Source organism: Python bivittatus, unplaced genomic scaffold (genome assembly GCF_059951505.1).
Source record: "Python bivittatus isolate LINGU-HERP-01145 unplaced genomic scaffold, Pbiv_v1 ctg000350_np1212, whole genome shotgun sequence".
Taxonomy (NCBI): domain Eukaryota; kingdom Metazoa; phylum Chordata; class Lepidosauria; order Squamata; family Pythonidae; genus Python; species Python bivittatus.
Window position 1 is genome coordinate 20,228,696 of NW_028277074.1, and position 19,867 is coordinate 20,248,562.

The 19,867-nt window shown below is 36.3% G+C and overlaps 1 protein-coding gene across 9 annotated transcripts in view; it reads left to right on the plus strand.

The window, feature by feature from the left end:
• The window catches only part of TTC3 (tetratricopeptide repeat domain 3), a 96,680-nt gene that overhangs the window by 21,852 nt on the left and 54,961 nt on the right, over positions 1–19,867 (plus strand). For 6 of the 9 annotated variants that reach the window (XM_088144676.1, XM_088144671.1, XM_088144675.1 and 3 more), the window contains 10 exons: positions 1,278–1,440; positions 1,525–1,573; positions 3,679–3,799; positions 9,079–9,136; positions 9,485–9,542; positions 11,960–12,035; positions 13,191–13,328; positions 16,733–16,813; positions 17,583–17,695; positions 18,496–18,622. In XM_088144676.1, coding sequence (XP_088000802.1) covers positions 1,278–1,440; positions 1,525–1,573; positions 3,679–3,799; positions 9,079–9,136; positions 9,485–9,542; positions 11,960–12,035; positions 13,191–13,328; positions 16,733–16,813; positions 17,583–17,695; positions 18,496–18,622 — 984 coding nt within the window. The remainder of the gene's footprint in view (positions 1–1,277; positions 1,441–1,524; positions 1,574–3,678; positions 3,800–9,078; positions 9,137–9,484; positions 9,543–11,959; positions 12,036–13,190; positions 13,329–16,732; positions 16,814–17,582; positions 17,696–18,495; positions 18,623–19,867) is intronic. The other 3 variants (XM_088144674.1, XM_088144679.1, XM_088144678.1) reach the window with 2 other exon arrangements.

Consider the following 19,867-nt stretch of genomic DNA (forward strand, 5'->3'; position numbering starts at 1 on the left):
ATTACCATCATATTTATCAGACAAGAAATTTTGCAGGAGGTGGTGCAGCAGTAGATGGGAGTTAGATTTGTGCCATCTGCTGTGTCATTTGGGTGATTGTTAGAATCAGTTTGTTAATCTGGACTTCTACCTAGTTCTTGTATGGGTACACTTAATTGCTGTAAAGACAACTTGGTCAAAATTCAGTGGCATGGTAAGAGGATCAATCACCATGATTTAGTAGAGAGAGTAGGAACTTGTCAGAATTAATGTCAGATTTCCCTTGTAACAACTTGGACTTGAAATGGTTAGTCCTAATGAACAAATCTCTGAGAGTTCTGATTGGTGAGATTTATTAGGAAAAAGGTAAAAGTAACAGTAACAAGAATTCTAGCAAGTACTGTACTTTCAAGTGAGAAACCTATATAGAGACAAATTTGGGTAGGAAGGTTCTGTGTAGGGTTTTTTCCCCCCCTCTTTCAATGCAGAGGGAAGAAAGCTTATCTCTTATGTGAAGGAGGGGCAGATTGCATCCTTTGATTATTTTAGAATAGAAAAGTTCAGAAGAAATAGAAATGGCTGAATTACGATGCAGAGAAGCCTCAGTGAAAATTGAAGGTTGTGAGAAATTATAGTTCCGCCTATGGAGTCCTTAGTTCAGAGAACCCCAAGGACTACAAGCTACACATATTTGCTTCTATTAGTTCCGCCTATGGCAGAATACATGTTATTCATTCCTAATATCAACTATTTCCCAGGCAGATTTTGCTCATGGAAAGGGTGTATTGAAAATTAGCAAAAAATTATTTCCCCTTCTGTTTACAGAATGATATCATTAAAACAGCTTGTTGTTTACCTGCAGATTTTTAAAAAACAGAGGCCCTGAGAAAGAAGTATATAAAGCGATTATAACTTGAATATTAATATACTGACTCTTGAATAATCCAACTACCCCAGTGCAAGGAGGATAAATGTCATATTATATCTGTATTCTATAGCTCACTCTAAGGGCAATACAACTATAAAAATTGTATTGATATACTCCCAAATCCTTTGTTTACATACTTGGATGCTTTGATTAGAATAGCAACTGGATAAATGATATGAAACATTTAGTCTGCATTCAAATGCAAGTTTACATATGCGTATGAACAATATTGAATATAATATCTTATTCTGCTCAACAACATAGGATTGGGTTGCAATATGAAGTAGCTAGCAAATTGAGAAATGTAACTGTTTGACAAAACCTCCTATTTTAGAGTGATATTAAACATTTTGCTCATCACTTTTTGTAGGGGCATTATCGATTTTGTGATGCTTTATCATTCTTGGGTGAGCACAGAAAAGCATTAGAAGCCAATGAGAGAGGTCAGGACCTGTGCAGAGAGAATCCTGAAGGAGTTAAAGGACTTATTGAGCAATATGAGAAGCTGAAGAAGCAAATGGAAGAAGCTAGAGGTAACCATTTCTTTGCTCAAATTATTTATAAACTATTAAATGCTCTGTATGATATCAGTTATTCAGGTTTTTTTATGCATTTAGGTGTAAAACAAAATAAATACAGACTAAAGAAACAACTGTTGCAGAAAAAGTAAGTTTAATTCCAAAATTCATGGGTTCTCTGGGTTTCAGTACTCCTTTGTGTAATTGGCTACTTGACTTCCTGACTGAGAGGTCTCAGTCGGTGTGAGTTGGAAATAATATCTCTAGCTCTATCTCTCTGAACATCGGCTCCCCACAGGGTTGTGTCCAAGCCCATTGTTGTTCACCCTGAAGACCCATGACTGTTGGGCCAGGTTCACCACCAATTCCGTTGTGAAATATGCAGATGATACAATGGTGGTGGGCCTTATCAGGGATGATAATGAGTGGGCTTATAGGGGGAGGTGAAGGGCTTGGTGGAGTGGTGTAATAAAAACAGCCTGGTCCTAAATGTGGAAAAAACTAAGGAGATTATTATAGATTTCAGGAATAACCAGTGTAGTCGTACTCCACTTCTTATTAATAACATAGCTGTGGAATCAGTCAGTAGCATTAGATTCCTAGAGGTACAGTTAACGAATAGTCTGACCTGGTCTTTTAACACTGCATTTTTGGTAAAACGAGCACAGCAACATTTACATTTTTTGCGCCGGATGAGGAAAGTACATCTCCCATCTTCCGTTCTTCTTACTTTCTATAGAGGCAACGTAGAGAGTGTACTTACTAATTGTATTTCCATCTGGTTTGGAGGCTGTATTGCCTCAGATAGAAAGTTTGTGCAGAAGGTAGTAAGGGCAGCAGAGAAGATAATTGGGATCTCTCTGCCTCTCATCCAAGATCTAGCATATGCGCACTGTCTGTCTAAAGCTCGAAGGATCATCAGTGATGCTTCCCATCCTCTTCATGGCCTGTTTTCTTTGTTACACTCTGGGAACCCTCTGTATCTGATGTAGAACAGCCAGCTTGGGAAATAGCTTTGTCCCCCAGGCTATTAGATTCTTGAATGTTTAATAAGTCAATGTCAAATGTGTATAGAATATATATTTTATAGTAACTATGATATCCTGATTGTACTTTAGTGTCTGATTGTAACTGTGAGCCAACTGCAATGGAATTTCATTTTATTATGCACTTGGTGTATAGTGTATAGTGGAATGACAATAAAGTTATTATTCTGTTTAAGTAAACAAGAATCTAATGATAACTATTATTAACTTCTACTCAGTAAAAACTGTTGTAGATTTTGTTCAAGGCCTGTTTTAATGCACATACTTATATCCATACCCATACTTACATTCTTGCATATGTATATATTCATCATGTTATTCCCTTTTGGTATTTACCAATGCTTAGAAAAACAATAAGAAGTAGTGGACAAAGAAATTTAAGGTAGGAGATAAGAGAAACAGCATCTAAATCTAGTATTACACCCACACCATTTACTGTATCTCTCCATAATTTTCTATCCTTGAGAACCATCCTTGCTTCCACTAGGTCTATAAACAATTGATAAATTGCCTTTGTTCTTTAACCTTCTCCTCTGTTTTTTGGAAGACATTCATCAGCACCATCCAATCACAATTTTTCCTGTCTTCCCTTTCCTCTTGATCCATTCACTTATCCTTCATATATTTGTTCCGCAATTTAATCCTAAATCATTCTCTCTCTATAATCAGTGATTACTCATACTGGCATTTCTTTCATAATGTCACTGATTTTTCTTCTTAATCCATTTTCATTCTATATGCAATCATTCTTGACCCTCTGTCTTTTTTCTTTAACACACACATACTTCTAAAGTAATCCATTACTATTGTATTTAACTAAATTGTTGTTTCTCCTAGTATACCCAATTCTCATTTCTATATAACAAAGAAAACAGAAGAAATAGAAATTTTCACTTTTTTTCTTTACTCACATACCCCCCCCCGTTATGTTTCTACCAATATTTGATGTTTTAAAATTTCTCAGTGCACCCATTTTTAGTAAACATTTATCAAATATTTTATTAAAATGTAATTCAATCAACCCAAAAAGTTGCTTACTCCTCATTAGAGAATTATTTACTTTATTAACCAAGATCAGTTATACAGTAGTTCTGGGTAGTAACTTAATTCCTGATTATTTTGTGTATTGATAGATGATAATTAAAATGATAATTGTCTTAACAATATATGATCATTTATTTTTCTGTTAACTGTATTTGTGCTTGAGTGATTCCATTAGTTCTTCAGAATATGTCCCAGTTGATAACCAAGAATCAAAGAAATCTCACAATGAAAAGAAAAAACTGTCTGATTCTCATGACCATCCTTGCCAGCAGAAACAAACAAATGTAAGTTATAAAACAATGTATGAGTGAAGGAATGCAGAGCTGACCATGAATATAGAGAAGGAATGAGTGAGTTGTTAAGGGAGGACTCTGAGAAAAGACTACTTGGTCCTGAGAAAGGAAAGCTCTAAGAACAGATTACTTGGTCCTGAGAAAGAGGAAAGCATGAGAAATAAACTTAAATTAATCCCACCTTGAGTTTGCTTAGTATACGACGGGACAGAGAGAAACTTAGACAGGCTTATAAGATGGATGTCAGCCTTTTGAGGTAGGCAAGATCAAGATACAGGTATGGCAGGGATTCCAGAAATGTTTTTTATTGTTCTTTGGTAGAATAACAGAGTCTTGAAAGCTGTATATGTTACAAATAGGAGTTATGGAACTATGCCAGCTAAGCATTCTGAGGGTTTATTTCATTTTTATCTTTCAAAAAACGAGGGGACTAGAGGGCCATTATGGATTACAAGTTTGTGAACAAATATGTTTAGTTCAGCTAATCAAGGAGGGCATCCAATTGTAAATGTGTCAGAGGACTATATTCTGTAACTCTTTGTTGTTCAGTTGTTAAGTCATGTCCGACTCTTCGTGACCCCATGAACCATATTGCGCCAGGCCTTCCTGTCCTTCACTGCCTCCCCGAGTTTGCTTAGTTTCATGCTCATTGCTTCAGTGATGCTATCTAACCACCTCATCATCTGCCGTCCTCTTCTCCTTTTGCCTTCAATCTTTCCCAGCATCAGGGTCTTTTCCAAAGAGTCCTCTCTTCGCATTAGATGACCAAAGTATCTGACCTTGAGCTTCATTATCAATCCTTCCAATGAGCAATCAGGGTCGATTTCCTTTAAGATTGACTGGTTTGACCTCCTAGCAGTCCAGGGGACTCTTAGGAGTCTTCTCTAGCACCACAGTTCAAAGGCATCAATTCTTTGGCGCTCAGCCTTCTTTATGGTCCAGCTCTCACAGCCATACGTTACTACTGGAAAAACCATAGCTTTGACTATGCGGATCTTTGTCGGCAAGGTGACGTCTCTGCTTTTTAATATGCTATCTAGGTTTGCCATAGCTTTCTTCCCAAGGAGCAAGCGTCTTTTAATTTCATGGCTGCAGTCTCCGTCTGCGGTGATCTTGGAGCCCAAATAAATGAAGTCTGTTACTGCTTCCATTTCTACCCCTTCTATTTGCCAGGAATTCTGTAACTCTATTGCACAGAAAATATGTCTGTTTTTCTTAGCACAGCAGTCATTTTCAGTTTAGATCCTTGCCCTTTGGAATGGCTTCAACACCAAGAACATTTACAAAAATTGTGATCATTTGGGATAGTCAAAATGTCTCCAGGAGAGAGAGAAACACTTCTAGATCCTCTCCCATACAAGTTCAGACAGACATAATCAAGACTGTCAGTGTTTAAGTATACAGGTTTCTCATCAACACCAAGAAAAAAAAAAAAACCCCTGACAGAAAGCATTTGTTTAGAGCCCTGCCTAGACACTCAGAAAGAACTTTTTTTTTTTAATTACCCAGAAACAGTTCTAAAGATTTAGAAGGCTGCCTGTTGAAAAATAATTGGAAACAGCTCATGCATCTTACTTGGATTCTGGGATGGTGCTATCCTTATTTCAGCTTTGTTCCATGCTCCAGTGGCTTCTAATTCATTTTCAAACTGATATAGATAACGAAAAATGCATTCCAGTCCTGCATGCCACAAAAGTCAAAATTTCATTTGCCTGGTGGTGCTAGAAATGAACATGTACATTTTTCACTAAGATGAGATAAAAGTTAATACAAAAAAATAGTGTTGCTCCTCTTTTGGGCAGAATAGCAAAGTTCATTCCTTATTGCCTCATTAGAACATGGGACTTTACATATAGAACCTCGTTTTCTCTGCAGAAACACACTGGATCCAGAGGAATGAAGTTTGAATCTGGTCATGTTGGAATTTCAGAAATCAAGTTTGCATCTTTTTAAAAAAGTGGACTTTCTCATCTTGTTTGCAGTTTGTAACAGCAGAGTCTGTGGATAGCTTTAGCTTAAGAGGCCCTTTTATGTCCTTCCTGTGTTCCCACTGCTTGCCAGGGCCCTAAGGAAAATCAGGTCTGAGGCAGCCATAGTGTTCCTAGTTATATTATATTGGCCATGCTGTCCACAACTGTCGAAGACTCTCAACTCTCTTAGCTGTAGGTCTTTCCACCTACTGCAGCAGGATCTGATTCTTCATTCTAATTCCTAATGGATGCAATTAGATACTTGACTACTAAATGAGCATCATAGATAGCCTTAGTCCACACTGGTTCAATACAGAACTATTATTTTGTCCAGAAAGGACTATATTTAAATAATTTATGAGATCATTATCATTATTTGTTGGTACAGTAGGAAAGAGGTGCAAGTCAATTTGTATTCAACAGGTACTTTCTTCTTTACCACATTGAATACTTCATAACCAATTCAGTTTTGAAGTATTCATAATTGAATACTTGCACAGACAAATTTTGTCAGTATAATTAGCCCTTATCTCACCAGTTAGGGTTTTATTGGATTTCATCCTACCAACAAATGATTCCTAGAACAGCAGTCTTTTTAGCCCACTTGTAGAATTTCAGTTTCAGTTGAAAAGCCTACATATTGTCCCTGAGGCTGCAGCTGCTAGGCCATTTGAATATCTGGAATCTGTTTTCTCAAGCTGCTGTTCCTGAAGAACTTGTTCCTTATAGTCATCACAGTAAAAAGGATTTCAGAGTTGGTAGCTATCAGTCACCAAGATCCCTGTACTTCTTTCCAAGACTTGACCATTGTGAGAATGGATTCTTCCTTTGTTCCTAATGTCAATATGACTTTTGCAGGTCTCAGGAATATATTTTCCTTTTCTTCTATCCTGATATCTCTTAACCCTCAAAATTTAGATGCCCCTGGAGCATTAACATTTCTTATAAGACTTAATATTTCACTTTAATTTTTTTTCTTTTGGTGAGCTTTCCATATTTCCTATGTGTTTAGCCCACTCCACCTACCTAGGAATGCAAGTTTCCAATACCACCCTGGCCAGACAACTGAGAGGTTACATTTACACTATATGGTCTTTTATAGCCAGAAACTACCTGAAATCTCACATGTCACTACACATCACAGCAGCATTCTCCATTAATGACCCTTTTTAGAGTGAAAATCCTAAAACCCTTCCATGTTCACCAGCTATAACAAGCAGGATCTTTATGCTTCTGCAGAAACAGCCTTTGAATATATAGTTTTACAACAGATCTTATCTGTTTCACAAGGCTCAGTTAGTTGTTCCCACCTAAGTTATATATACCCCATGCTTGAATGTTCCCAAGCATCACATAGGAATGAAAAATTGGTCACCTACCATGAATGTTCCTTTGATGCAAAGAAGGTATTTAAGGCCACATCTTCCTTAAGGCTGGGTTACAGTGTTTCTTTTATTTAAGCTATATTTGGAGGGGTTCCTTCTGGTTCCTTTTCAGCTTAGACATGAATAAAAACTGAAGGAAGGAGTCTAAGAGAACTAGTATAACAACTTAATCCTATAATTTTGCTGCTTTTGTAGCCGTTGAAGAGGCCTCTTTTGCATCAAACCAGAAGAAACTTTCTTATGACATAACCAGTGTTCTGTTCTCCTCTTGATATGTGAGGCATAAAAGGCTGAATTAAGTATTATGTTTGCTTGGAAGATAGGAATCAAGTATCAGCAGGGTTTCTACTATTCTTTACAGTTCGTTTGCTTAGAGCAGGAGCTGGCTTGTTATTCTCTACTTCAGTTTATCTCAAGCATTCCTGTTTACTTTTATAGCCTCTTAATTATTTATCTCCCTTTTTGTTTCTCACCCTATTAAAGTACCTTAAAAATCTATTTGTTTCGCTCCACTGCTTTTATTGTCTGCACTCATTAGTCTGTCCTTTCTTCACTTCCGGACATTTTTTTTTTCTGTGCTGGTACAGCTGGCTGCCAGAAGCAAATTAGAAGGCTATAAATCTGCCGAGGGTCAGAGATAAGTAAGCTCAGGCTCTATTGCAGCTAGCTGAAATGAAGCAACCTTTGAAAAAGTCCTTTTGCTGTACGTTTGAGGATAGACCATACTCATACTCCGACAGGCAAGCAAGGATTAAGACCGGTAAACTCTCAGGCAACAAATCCAACGAAAGCAAGAAATAAAGTCAGAAATAAAAATAAATGGCAACGAGCTGAGTTTTTGATAGGTTGTTGTCAAAAGAGATTAAGCACAACAAACGAGCCCCACTGAACCTCCAGCGCACTCATCAAACAGTGGCTGCAAAGTCTGTTCTCCTGTTAGCACTCACACGCCTTTTGACTAGCCTTTCAGATCTGCAAACTTCAGCTCTCTGATTCTGGATCTTCATTAAACACCTCTTCCTAGGACTAACTGGTTGATCCTCTGTGTCTCAATTACTATCAGCAGGGGTCCTATGAACTTGCCAGGTCTGTCAAAGTGAGAGTGGAATCACAGGCTCCAGTGCTGCTGGATTACTGTCACTAGATGCTTCTGGCTGCACTTCTTCCCCATCTTATTTATCTGAAGACATGTCTCCTAGCAGGGCCATACCAATCTTGCCTCAGTTAAAGCTGAGAGGGGAAAAAGGCACATTAGAATTTATAAAAAAAGTCAGCAGTGACTTTTCCAGTAAGAAGGGATGCTTCCTCTGAGAGTCAGTTTGCTGTTTGGTTTGGTTAAGATTGCCAAACTCTGGACATTTTTGTAGCACATTCTGCTCAGTCTGGCTTTTACTATGATTGAGAATTTAGCTTCTGTTCTTCATTGTAGAATGTCAAGGCTTGCCTTCCACTACCATGTATCCTTTTTTGGAAGCCCAAACATCAAGATGCTGCAGACATAGTACTTTTTCTACCTCTGATTCTGAGAAGAACTATTTTCCTGGCCATCAAACCCTCCTTGAATAAAACTAGAATCCATAACAACATTTTTATCCAACAAGTCTTGTTTGCTGCTCTTCCCCTCTCTTTACATCCAGACATAGCAGTCAGTGACACTGTATTTCCATCCTAGGAATGTATTAATTAATGGGAGGAAGACTTCCATTATTTTTACCTATCTAGGAAGCCTGAAGCTCAGATCGATGGACCATTTTAGCTCTGAGGGATGTTTTCTAAAGATAATTGACAGAAGGAGAAATAGCAAACAAAAAATATCAAAATGTTTGGCATGTTTAGATTAAATTTATTTAGTCTGGATGTCTTTGATACATAATATATTCCTTTGGGAAAAACGTCATATTTTATTTTTTATCAGGTGGTTGGAAATACACAAACTAGAGAAAATGCAGATCATTTATCAGTTTTTACAATAGGTAAGTTAATACATTTTTAAAGTCATATGTGCTTATATTGAGAGGATCCCAGTAATGAAATAATTAGTGAAGATTTTAAACAGTTGACATAAGGCTGTATGTATGAATGCATATTATCAATGTTAAAGACTATGTCTTTAAACCAATTATATACATGTTAGAAAGTATAAAGATTTCTAGTTGTCCATGTGATTAGATGATTCTGTGTACCTTGTTAGTTTTTTCACATACTTATTTCTATATTGCTTCTTACATTCTTTGGAACAATATTTGCAAAGCTGACTCTAAGTATGCAATTCTTTTAAAAATAAGTAATGAGATGCACTTCTTTTCTCCCTATCATAACAGGACTGAGTGAAAATCCACAGAAGCAAAGAAGCCAAATGGATGATTCTGAGAAGATGAAGTAAATATTCTTTTTGTATTATGTAGTGAGAGCAGATGTAGCAACACATGGCATATAGAACTTTATTTTATTTTAATGCTTTTATTGGACTAACTCATTTTTTTTAAAGAAAACAAGCTAGGAGTATGTAAGAGTTATTCAGATAAAGGGAATGAAAGTTCATATGTAGAAATGTCTAGATTAATATTAAATCAGTAAATTTGTTTATTACATAAAACTAACATTTGTTATGACAGATGAAAATGTGCGATGAAAACACAAATACATTACATTACAGAATCAATTACTGTGACATGTTTATATCCATAATTAACACAATACACCCCAATGTACTCATACATCTAAGGGCTTTTCCTTAACTAGTGAAAATAATGTCTGGCTTCTCCCCAGTCTATTTGAAGTAAGCAAGTGGGAATGAGTTCCATAGAAGAACTAAATGCAATTTTAGAATGTTCTTAAGACCTTACTTCATTGCTAGAACTAATTGACTGATCCACGGTTCTTTCTTACTTCACATTGTAAAGTAAATTAATTTATTATTAGACTTTCCCAGTGATTATACATGGTCTGTTAAGAAATTTTTTTTGCTATATTTTAGCTGTAGATTATGGAATTAAATATTCCATCTTTCATATATCATTAACATATATCCAAAATTCCCTGTTTGATATCCATATGCTTTAATTTTATGAAATGTATTTCAGCATCTCTCCTCATGAACATCACTTCTCCTATCTCTTTTGATTTCTGAGGAAAAGAATCTAGGAAAAGAAATGTTTCTATAATCAATTTTAAGTTGTTAGAAATCATATGTTCTAGCACATCTCAATTCTTTGCAAAGTTGTTTGTATTTCATCCCTCTAATGCATACTTTACTATTTTACTTTTGTAAAAAGTTATTTCTTAGTAAACAGATGTTACTCATTTAACATTTTATGTCAAAACATCTTAGCAGTTTTGCTATTATTTTCAACCTCATATTCTTACAAATGTGTTGAACCATAATTCCTTCTGATTGGCCAGACTCTCTTTCATTACAGGAGTTATAGTCCAAAATATCATGCTTATTAGTTTCCTATAGATTTTAAAGTGAATGTGGAAGTCCAGAGCTCAAATGCTTCTTGTGCTAGATGTAGGTGAGAATAACTGTATATTTATGGCCTCCAACCTTGTTAGAAAATCAAAAATGCCATCATGGTCAAATGATCAAGAAAAATCAAGGTTTTATTCTCCTTATTCTTTTTTGTAAAATTAATCAGTAGACTAGCCAAGGCTTATACCAAGATTAAATGGTTTCAGTCACTCTATTCAGTCAACAGCTCTTGATTGAACTGAACTGACATCATCCTACTGAGCACCATATCCAAAAGGATATTTGCGTAATTGTCACTATATTCTTCTGGGTTCAGCAAGCGTTTCTTAAACAATGGCATTTTAAGTGGCATCTGAAGTTTGTTAATGATAATAGGTGATTATCATTAATAGTTTATTAATAATAATAGGTGATTGGCTGAACCTCTCCAAAGGTTCACATCCTCAGATTGTATCATCAGATTGGTCACATCCTCAGATTGTATCGGTTGAAACAGATTGTACAGTATAAGGCTAGATAGGTATTACTGTGGGCCCTTCTATAGGTGTAAAAAGGGAACATTGTAATTAACATAAATGTCACAAGAATTTCCAGTGCCCCAACTTCCTTCTTAGTTGAAAATCTAAAGTCAAAAGTACATTCTACAATATATATTAAACTGGAGATATACTAAGATAGCTTCATAAGTATTGTAGTAGTGAAGTCTCAAACATATAAAGTGGCACTGATATGGATATTGAAATCCCCAAGGGTAGCTTCAGGTTTTTCAACAGCATGCCCAATGCCTAAGATATTAATGTGAAAACTCTCGTGTATGTGTGTATATTCCCATCCTTCTGATGTGATGCATTATTAAGGAGTGATAATAATTAATAAGGGTGTGCAGCAGTCCAGATTTGAATAACATGCTGTGCCTGTAAGCAGTTCCTTAAAGAAGCTGCATCTTTTCCTAGGCTTGCCTCATGATCCTAAGAAAAGATGCATTTGATTTAAGGAGATGCTGACATGTACAATATGTGCACCTATACCTGCTCTACATTACCTTTTCTCCTTTGAATTCTGGATTATTGCAGAACCCTAAAAACTAATACCACCCCCACATATAAAATTAAAGTAACTTTGAAGACAAACAAGATAGATGAATTTCAAAAAGGTTATATAATAAGCATACTGGATAACATCAAGCGGTCAGAAAGTATGTTATCAAATCCCAAGAGAGAAATATACAATAGAAAAGTCTGTAAAAATATATTTTTCAGAGATTTAGAGAATGAAAATCAAGACCTTAACAAGGAATATAATTCTTAAATTGTTTTGATTGCAGAGAACAACTGAATTTGAAAACTGATTCTAAAAAAGTTGTAGATAAATACAACTTTCACTGTGGAAATATGCAACAGGTAACAGAATAACTAAATAATACATTATTTTTAAACTGTGGGAAATATGATAGAAAGCACATGAATTTACTAAATATGTAAAATTTGCTGGATAGATTTTGTGATTATTAAGTTGATGAAAGATATGCACAGCATTGTACAGCAGTCTTGACTGAATAATTAAACTATGAATGTTTGTATTGGGGAATTCTGTCACTCTTGATAATATAGTTTTCATTTGTCAGATTGAGTCCAGTATAGATTAGTGTGTTTCTCTGGAAGAGCCAGCGTTTAAAAATATTGCAAGCAAGCATTCTATTGAAAGAAGAGGGTTTCCTCTTTGAAAGTCAGGAAACATCTATCATGTCAGCCATGCTGCCAAGGGCTTTACTCACATCTATTTTATGTTCTAATAGCCTTCAGACTAGCCTGCAATAAAAACTTGAGATGGAAGAGAATCTAGTAGACCTGTAAGATATAAAGCAAGTTTGTCTTATTCAAACTTATTGAATCATTGATTGATTCAATTATTGGGAATTGATTCATGATAAAAAAAATAAACATTCAGGTTCTTTCAATGATTCTGTTATTATTCATGGAAAAAATGTAGCAGGTCTCTAAACTCAAGAATAATTCTATGTAGCTTTTATCTACACAAAGAATCTTGAAGGTTCTTTGTGCATGCCATATAGTAGGGATTAGGACTATTTTGTGTAATGTTGTAAATGCCAAAAACATAATAGTATAACATTAAAACAACAGAAACATCTTTGAAAACCTAAATTAAAAAAATAAATGAAAGAAATATCCTGGGGTCATGCATCAATGCACAAATTCAATCAGCTCATGAAATTTTGGTGATTTTTAATTTTTTTAATTTTGAAAGAAGGGTCATTGGAGCCATGTAGGTGTGTTGTGTTGTCTATGGCACTGGTAGTGCCACATTTAGGGTAGAGATGATCAATGCCTGATCCTCTTTATATTATTAGACTGTAGTTTTACATTCTTTCTTACTGTCCATGCGGTCTAGCTCTAATTCAGTTGAAATTCTGCTGGAGGGCTATTGCCTATCTCAGATATAGTTTTAAGTTTCCTAGAGGATTTTTCTTAATCAGCCTGCAAATAATTTTTTGATACAATAAAAACAACACTTAATCCTTGTTTTGGATTTTGTAGGTGGATATAATACTTTCACTAGAAATGTTGAAGACATATATGAAAAATGGATCAACATCTTTAATGGATCAATGCTTTCACAGTGCTGAACAATCATTTGCATTATCATTAAATATGCTAGATCCGTCCCAACTACAGGTAATAGAAAAGATGTTATAATCTGTTTATAATAATGTTAACTTCTTAATGAAAAAAACTTGTGCATATTTTCCCAGGATGCTAAAAAGCAGTACATTTATAAAGAAGCTCATCGCTTCTTATATTAAAGACACCAATGTCAGAAAATATAATTAGATATTGGTAAAAAAATGTTTCTGTCAATTAACAAATTATCTATAGGAAGAATATGCAAAACATTGTGAGTTGAAAATGTTCTAGATGGAGAAAGGCTTGGAACAAAATTTCTTTGCTTTAGACCTTTGCTGAAAATTTGGGTCAAAGCAGGTAATTTTACTCCAAAACTATGTGTTCCATCTGTCATGTTCCTTTAGGAGTCATTAGTATCTGTATATGATACCTCTCAAATGTTTATACTTCCTTCTTGATAGTTATTGGCAGTGAATGTATTTAGCAGAGTAGTTTGGACCTGCTTCTGTTGACCTTTTGTCAAACAAATGTAGACTTCAACTTAATGCATTTATGTGCTTTTATGAGTGTATGCTGTCTACAAATGAGACTGCATAAGAGCTGGTTCCTCCAGCTCTTAAAAGGCTTGGTCCATCCCTCCCTCAAGAAATCATACCTGGATCCAACTGCATTGGACAATTTTTGTCCCATTTACAGCCTTTCCTTTCTAGAGAAGATAGTTGAGAAGGTGGTCTACAGCACCACAGGGCCTAGAGGAAACATCATCTGTATCTTTTTCAGTTGGAATCCAGATTGGGGTATACTACAGCACCAAGATGGCATTGACCAGACTTATAGATCACTCTGGTGGGATTGGGATGGGGGTAGTGCATGTATCTTGTCTCTCAGCACTTTTTGTTACCATTGATCATGGTATCGTTTTGGACTGGCTTTAAGGGTTAGGAGTGGGAGATACAGTGTTGCTGTAATTCTCTTTCCTTTGTAGCAGATTTCAGTTAACATTGGTATAGGGGAGAGATCTATACCCCTGCTTTGTGGGGTCCGTCAGGCTCTCTCCACTCCTATTTAGCATCTAAATGGAGCTTTTGGGTGAGGGTATCCATCAGTTCAGGGTCAATAATCAGTATATTGACAATAGTCAATTATAATCTGGGCCAACCAAATGATGCATAATTTCCCAATGTTTGGAGACTGAGTGACTGCAGGTTTTGGGTTGCCCCAGTTGTAAAGACCTTCCATATTTAGTTCTGGATGGAGCTGCACTGCTGAGGCAAAACTTAGGTGCAGTTGGGGGTCCTCTTGGATTTTTAGCTCCTGCTGGAAGAGCAGGTGGCAGCCATCGCCAAGAGGGCCTTTGCAGAAATCCATCTTGTGCACCAATTGCACCCATTCCTGGATGGGGAGTTCCTACTCACAGTCACTTGTGCCTTGGTCACTTCTCATTTGGACTATTGCAACATGCTGTGTATCAGGCTGCCCTTTATGACCATCCAGAAGCTACAACTGGTCTAGAATGCAGCAGCATGGATAGTTATGGGTACACTGATTTACACTCAAGTAACATCATTACTTTATGAGCTGCACTATTGATTTGTGGGTGCAATTCAAAGTGCTGATTATCACCTATAAAGCTCTTCATGGTACAGGGCCAGGTTATATGAGGGATTCCAATCCTTTTGACCTTCCATAAGGCCTTAAAACCTGGTTCCCCCCCCCCCCCAAACTTTGGACCAGAGTGCTGAATCAGCCTGTCTTGTAGCTGTTTGGGGATTGGAGTGTGTGTGTGACTTGGCCTGAATTGTGATCTCTCTCTGTGTTCTTTGTTCTTTTATTTATATATTTTTACTGTCATGTTAGCTTCCCATACTATTTATGAGTTGGGAGGACATAATAAATTGCCAAATGCAAAATATAAGCACCGTTCATACACATTAGGAAAAAGTACCAATAGAAGATAATATGCGTAATTCAGGGTTGAACTGTGGAGTCCTTGGGGTTCTCTGAGCTTGGTTGTTTTCTTGCAAACATTTCGTTACCCGGCTAGGTAACATCTTCAGTGACATTAGGCAAAAGTGTCAAGCCAATAACTAGTGAAGTATATTTTTAAGTATTATTATATATTATTATATTGAAGTTAACCTTTTGCTGTTTTGTCTTTGGCTCATTTCTCTTGAGTTAGTGCAGGCAGGTTGCAAAAAAGTGTTTTTTACTCTTGCTTCCATTGTTGCTGTGAGAATTTTTAAAAGGGTTTTAAAAATATTAGCTAGTTGTTTTGTATGTTAAGTAGTAGATAGTATTCAGCAGTATTACCCTATTTTTATGTTCCTAGACCAAAAATTGTGGGAGCAAATAGCTAATTTTTAATTGATCTTTACTGTCAGTACTACATATCATCATTTGGCTTTAAATCACATCTCCAGTCACTTAACGCTAAATTTACTTCTTGGCTAGATTTGATATCAATCTCCCTATCATGACTAAGCTAGATTAGAAACTTTGTGTAGACATGAATGAAGCCACAAACATAGCAGTTGAGTGCCCACTGTGGTACAAAAAAGTCAGAGACTTTATACAGTATAGTATAGCTTTTAACTGTGGCCCCCTGATCTTCCAAATTAATGGATATTTGGCAAGTCTCTTGATGGATTTGGAAGACAGTTTTGTTTATGTAATGGTTCTCTATAGCCTGGGAGCCACTCGTTCTTGTCTCAGCAGCCTCAATCCTTTCCCATATGATGGAAGACTTGAAACATTACAAATTCTGTTTCTTTGGAAGACAACTAATTTCATGCACACTCATATTCTTCCAGGATCTGAGTATTTCCTATGGGTAGAGTGAAACCCTTTTAGTGATTTTTAGCATTAAATTAAGACAAAATAATCTTGGAAAGATTAAGTTTTCAGAAAGTCTAGATACTTTTAAAGAAATGAGGTAGTAGGACACAAGGTAATTAATATCTTAATAAAATACCTGGCCATAGCTGGAAATCACATACTGATAAACCAACATGAACTGAATGAGAATAATCATCTTGGTGAATAACTTATACTCAGGATTTGGATAGGAAGATTGCAGTCCTGTTAGATCTGAACCTTTCAGCAGCTTTCAGTATTATAAGCCATGATACCTTTCAAGATACCCATCTGAAATGGATTAGCTGATATCAGATGGGTTAATTGCTAATTCAAGGTATTCTAAAAGCTTGGTTGTTTATATGGCCTTTTAACTAATTCATTACATTTGCCCCATATTTTTATAATGGCCTAGTTTATATCTCATTCTAAGCTATAGGGGGAAAGGAAGAGAGAGAGAGAGAGAGAGATGTGGCAAAAGCCAAAGAACTGTTTTATACTTCAGCATTATGTGTGATCAAACCTGTATATCTGCCACAACATGTAACAACAAACAAACATTTGCACATCTTCTAGTCAGTTGTTTTTTTTAAATATTCCAGCTTCTGAACCTTGCTCTTGTTGATTATGTTGTGATCATGTACGGATATGCCAGTGCTCTCCTTGGAATAGGACAGCCTGAGGTAAGACTTCAAGCTATCTCAAGTTTTTTACAACCTACTAACATAGGAAAGTAGGGATTTAAGATGCTTTAAACAGGGATGAAATTAGTTTGAACAAGGCTTCTTCAGGTCAGCTCTTTGCCTTTTTAAGCACTTTCCTTACATCAAATTTGCTACAGCTATTTAATTCAGAGCTGACATATTACTTAGAAAAAACAGTATAAATGAAGACAGGTTGTACATTTCAATCATTCTTAGCATGAAATTTCACTATATTTCACATATTTGTTATGATATATGATCATTTAAAATTTCACATATTTGTTATGATATATGATCATTTAAAATAGTTGAGGTTGAACATTTGAGAACAAAAGTGGTGCAATATTTTATTGATAATGGTTGCTCCTACAATATGATCTGTATCAGTTGCTTCTTAACTTTTTGTGTAGAAGCCACTGTAATGGAAGGATATTTGAAAAGCTCTTGAAGTCTATTATAGTCTCCTGGACCAGCTGAATGTGCATCAGGGGAATCTCTACACATAACAGAACTGTCTCAACATTATTGTTATTGTTGTTATTTATTATAGCATTTCTTCTGCTGAGATAAGCTGCTTTCAAAAGCTGAATTTATCTGTTGATGCCAATTTGTAGAATGAAAACAGCAAAATATATGCTTCATTCATTCTGCAACTATTAATTCTACAGTAAATGGCATGCCTTTTAAAGCTATTTTTGTGTCTGAATATTTGCATAGTAATTCTCAATCTCTTTCATTTCTTCCAAAGGAACTAAGCAAAGCCAAAAATCATTTTAATAAAATAATTGAGCAATATCCAAAAGTGAGATTCAATTGCTTAGCACATTATGGAATTGGAAAAGTATATTTGAGACAAAATAGGTGAGTAGTACCATGATAGTGGTATAGTCAATAGTTAGCACCTGATGGGTTGGAGCTGATTCACATGATTGATTAGCAAACACTTGCCACCAAATTTTATTTTTATTTAACAAATGCATAGCCCACTCAAGGCAACATAAACACCCCTCCCTCCTCCAATTGTTTTCTGTCTTCATTAGCCCCTGGAAAGAGTCAGGTTCTCTGTATGCATAAAAGTAAACAGGGACTGCAGAATGCTTGGAACTTCCTGGCAAAAAGCAGTCTGAAGAAGGCCTGGCAGTTCATTCAGCCTGATGCACTGAGTACTTTTTTGCTCCTCCTTGCTTCTTTTCTCTCCAAGGAAAGGGTGTGCTATCCTCCTGACATCTTATGAAAAACTGGGAACAGGAGAATCAATCCATAGTCTCTTGTGGATTGGCCAGAGAGCTGACAGCTGAACAGTCACAGTTCTCACATTCCAGAGGCCTGTCCTGTAAAGGGACTGGAAAAGTGTTTAGATTGCACTGAAACTTTACTTTCCAAGGGAGGTGGAATCTGTATTTGCCTTCTTTATGAGTAATTTTTCTGAATTTGTACAACACACTAAATCACAATCCAGCCAACCATGATTTAGCTAGGAAGTTGGGTGAACCCAGCCTACCTCATTAATTTATGCATTGTGCAAATCCAGAAAATAGTGTTAGGTGAGTAAAGTATGGTTAAATATACATTAGTCACTGTTTTAAGGGGGAAGGGAGAAAAAATAACATGTTTGTTATAATTGTTTAAATAAACTATGAGTCTTTTTATGTACACTGTAGATTTTCTGAAGCTCTAGACCAATTCATGAAATCAAAAACCATGGTTAATCTTAAGATTGTGCCTGGAGTACTAACATGGCCTACAACTTCAGAAGTTATCAAAGAGACAAGGTCAGAGAGATTACAAGTAAGTCACAATGCTGTTTTGTACTTTTTATCGAGCCATTATAAGCCATCTCACATGGTGCCTCTCCAGAATATATTTTTCATCATGACAATTGCATCAAAACAGAAGAGCTTTTATTCTTGTTAAGTGGAGGCACAGATAATTTTATCCATCCATTTCAAGAGGCAGGACTTGTAGAAACTGCTTCTACCTGTATTGCCTCTGCTGGATAAGCAGGTTGCTTCAGCCATTGAGTTTGCAAATCTCACATGTGCCCTTAAACATTTCTCTTTGCTCTCTTGCTTCCTGTCAAAATAAACCTGCCAAAATTGTGCCTAGGTATAAACAATGTACTGCTGCATTATACATGTAGGTGGGAGCTGATGCTCTCTAGGCAAGGCTAATCAAACAACAATAATAATAAATACCACGATGTTGATGCTGATGCGGAGTAATCAGTGCAGGTGGAGAGGAGACAGTAGGGTGGGTAGAGAGGAGATTGTTCCCTCAGGACTGAAAATGGGGAGAATAGTTACAGGAGCTACAGTATCTGTCTCTGCACAGGGAGGTGTTTTCCACATGACAGACATTTGGATAAGTTTCCTGTGTGGCTGCTTCTCCTTTCACCTCCCCCAGTGACTTATCCCAAATTTCTCCTCTGATGTTTATAAATAGTGCTTAAGCTCTAAGGAGAAAAAGGTGGCTTTACTTTCTTTATGTGAGACTCACATTATAACATTTCCTCTTCTAGACCTTTCACAGTAAGCAATTTTGACCAAGCAAGTGAACTTTCAGTAGGACCCTTTTCTATCAGTGATCAGATCCCCATTCATGATAGTACTCTTAGTACCAAGGAATGATAGTAATTGGTGCGTGTTGTATTCTTATGCCCTGGATTTAGTTAATTCTCCTTTTGTTGAGTGTTAAACCTGTTAAGTGCTGCTCCTACCTTCAAGAAGACTGAATTCTCACTTTTGAAATCAAGACATATTATGTTTAAAGCATTCTAGCAATTCCCAGTGAAAAGTGATATAAAGGTACAGAACTGCCAAGCCAAGGATTGCAGCATAGGGTACTTTCTCTCAGGTTATATTCAGCAGGAGGAGAGCTCTGGAGTAGAAGCGTTTGGGAGATACAGGACTTAGGGAGGCTCAGAATCCTAGCCTTGGAATACTTTTCCCTGTCAGGGAGACTGAATTAGGATGTTTTTAGTGCAAGAGGTAGGCTAGTAGTGACAGGATATAGACAAAGGATTTTACGAGGCAG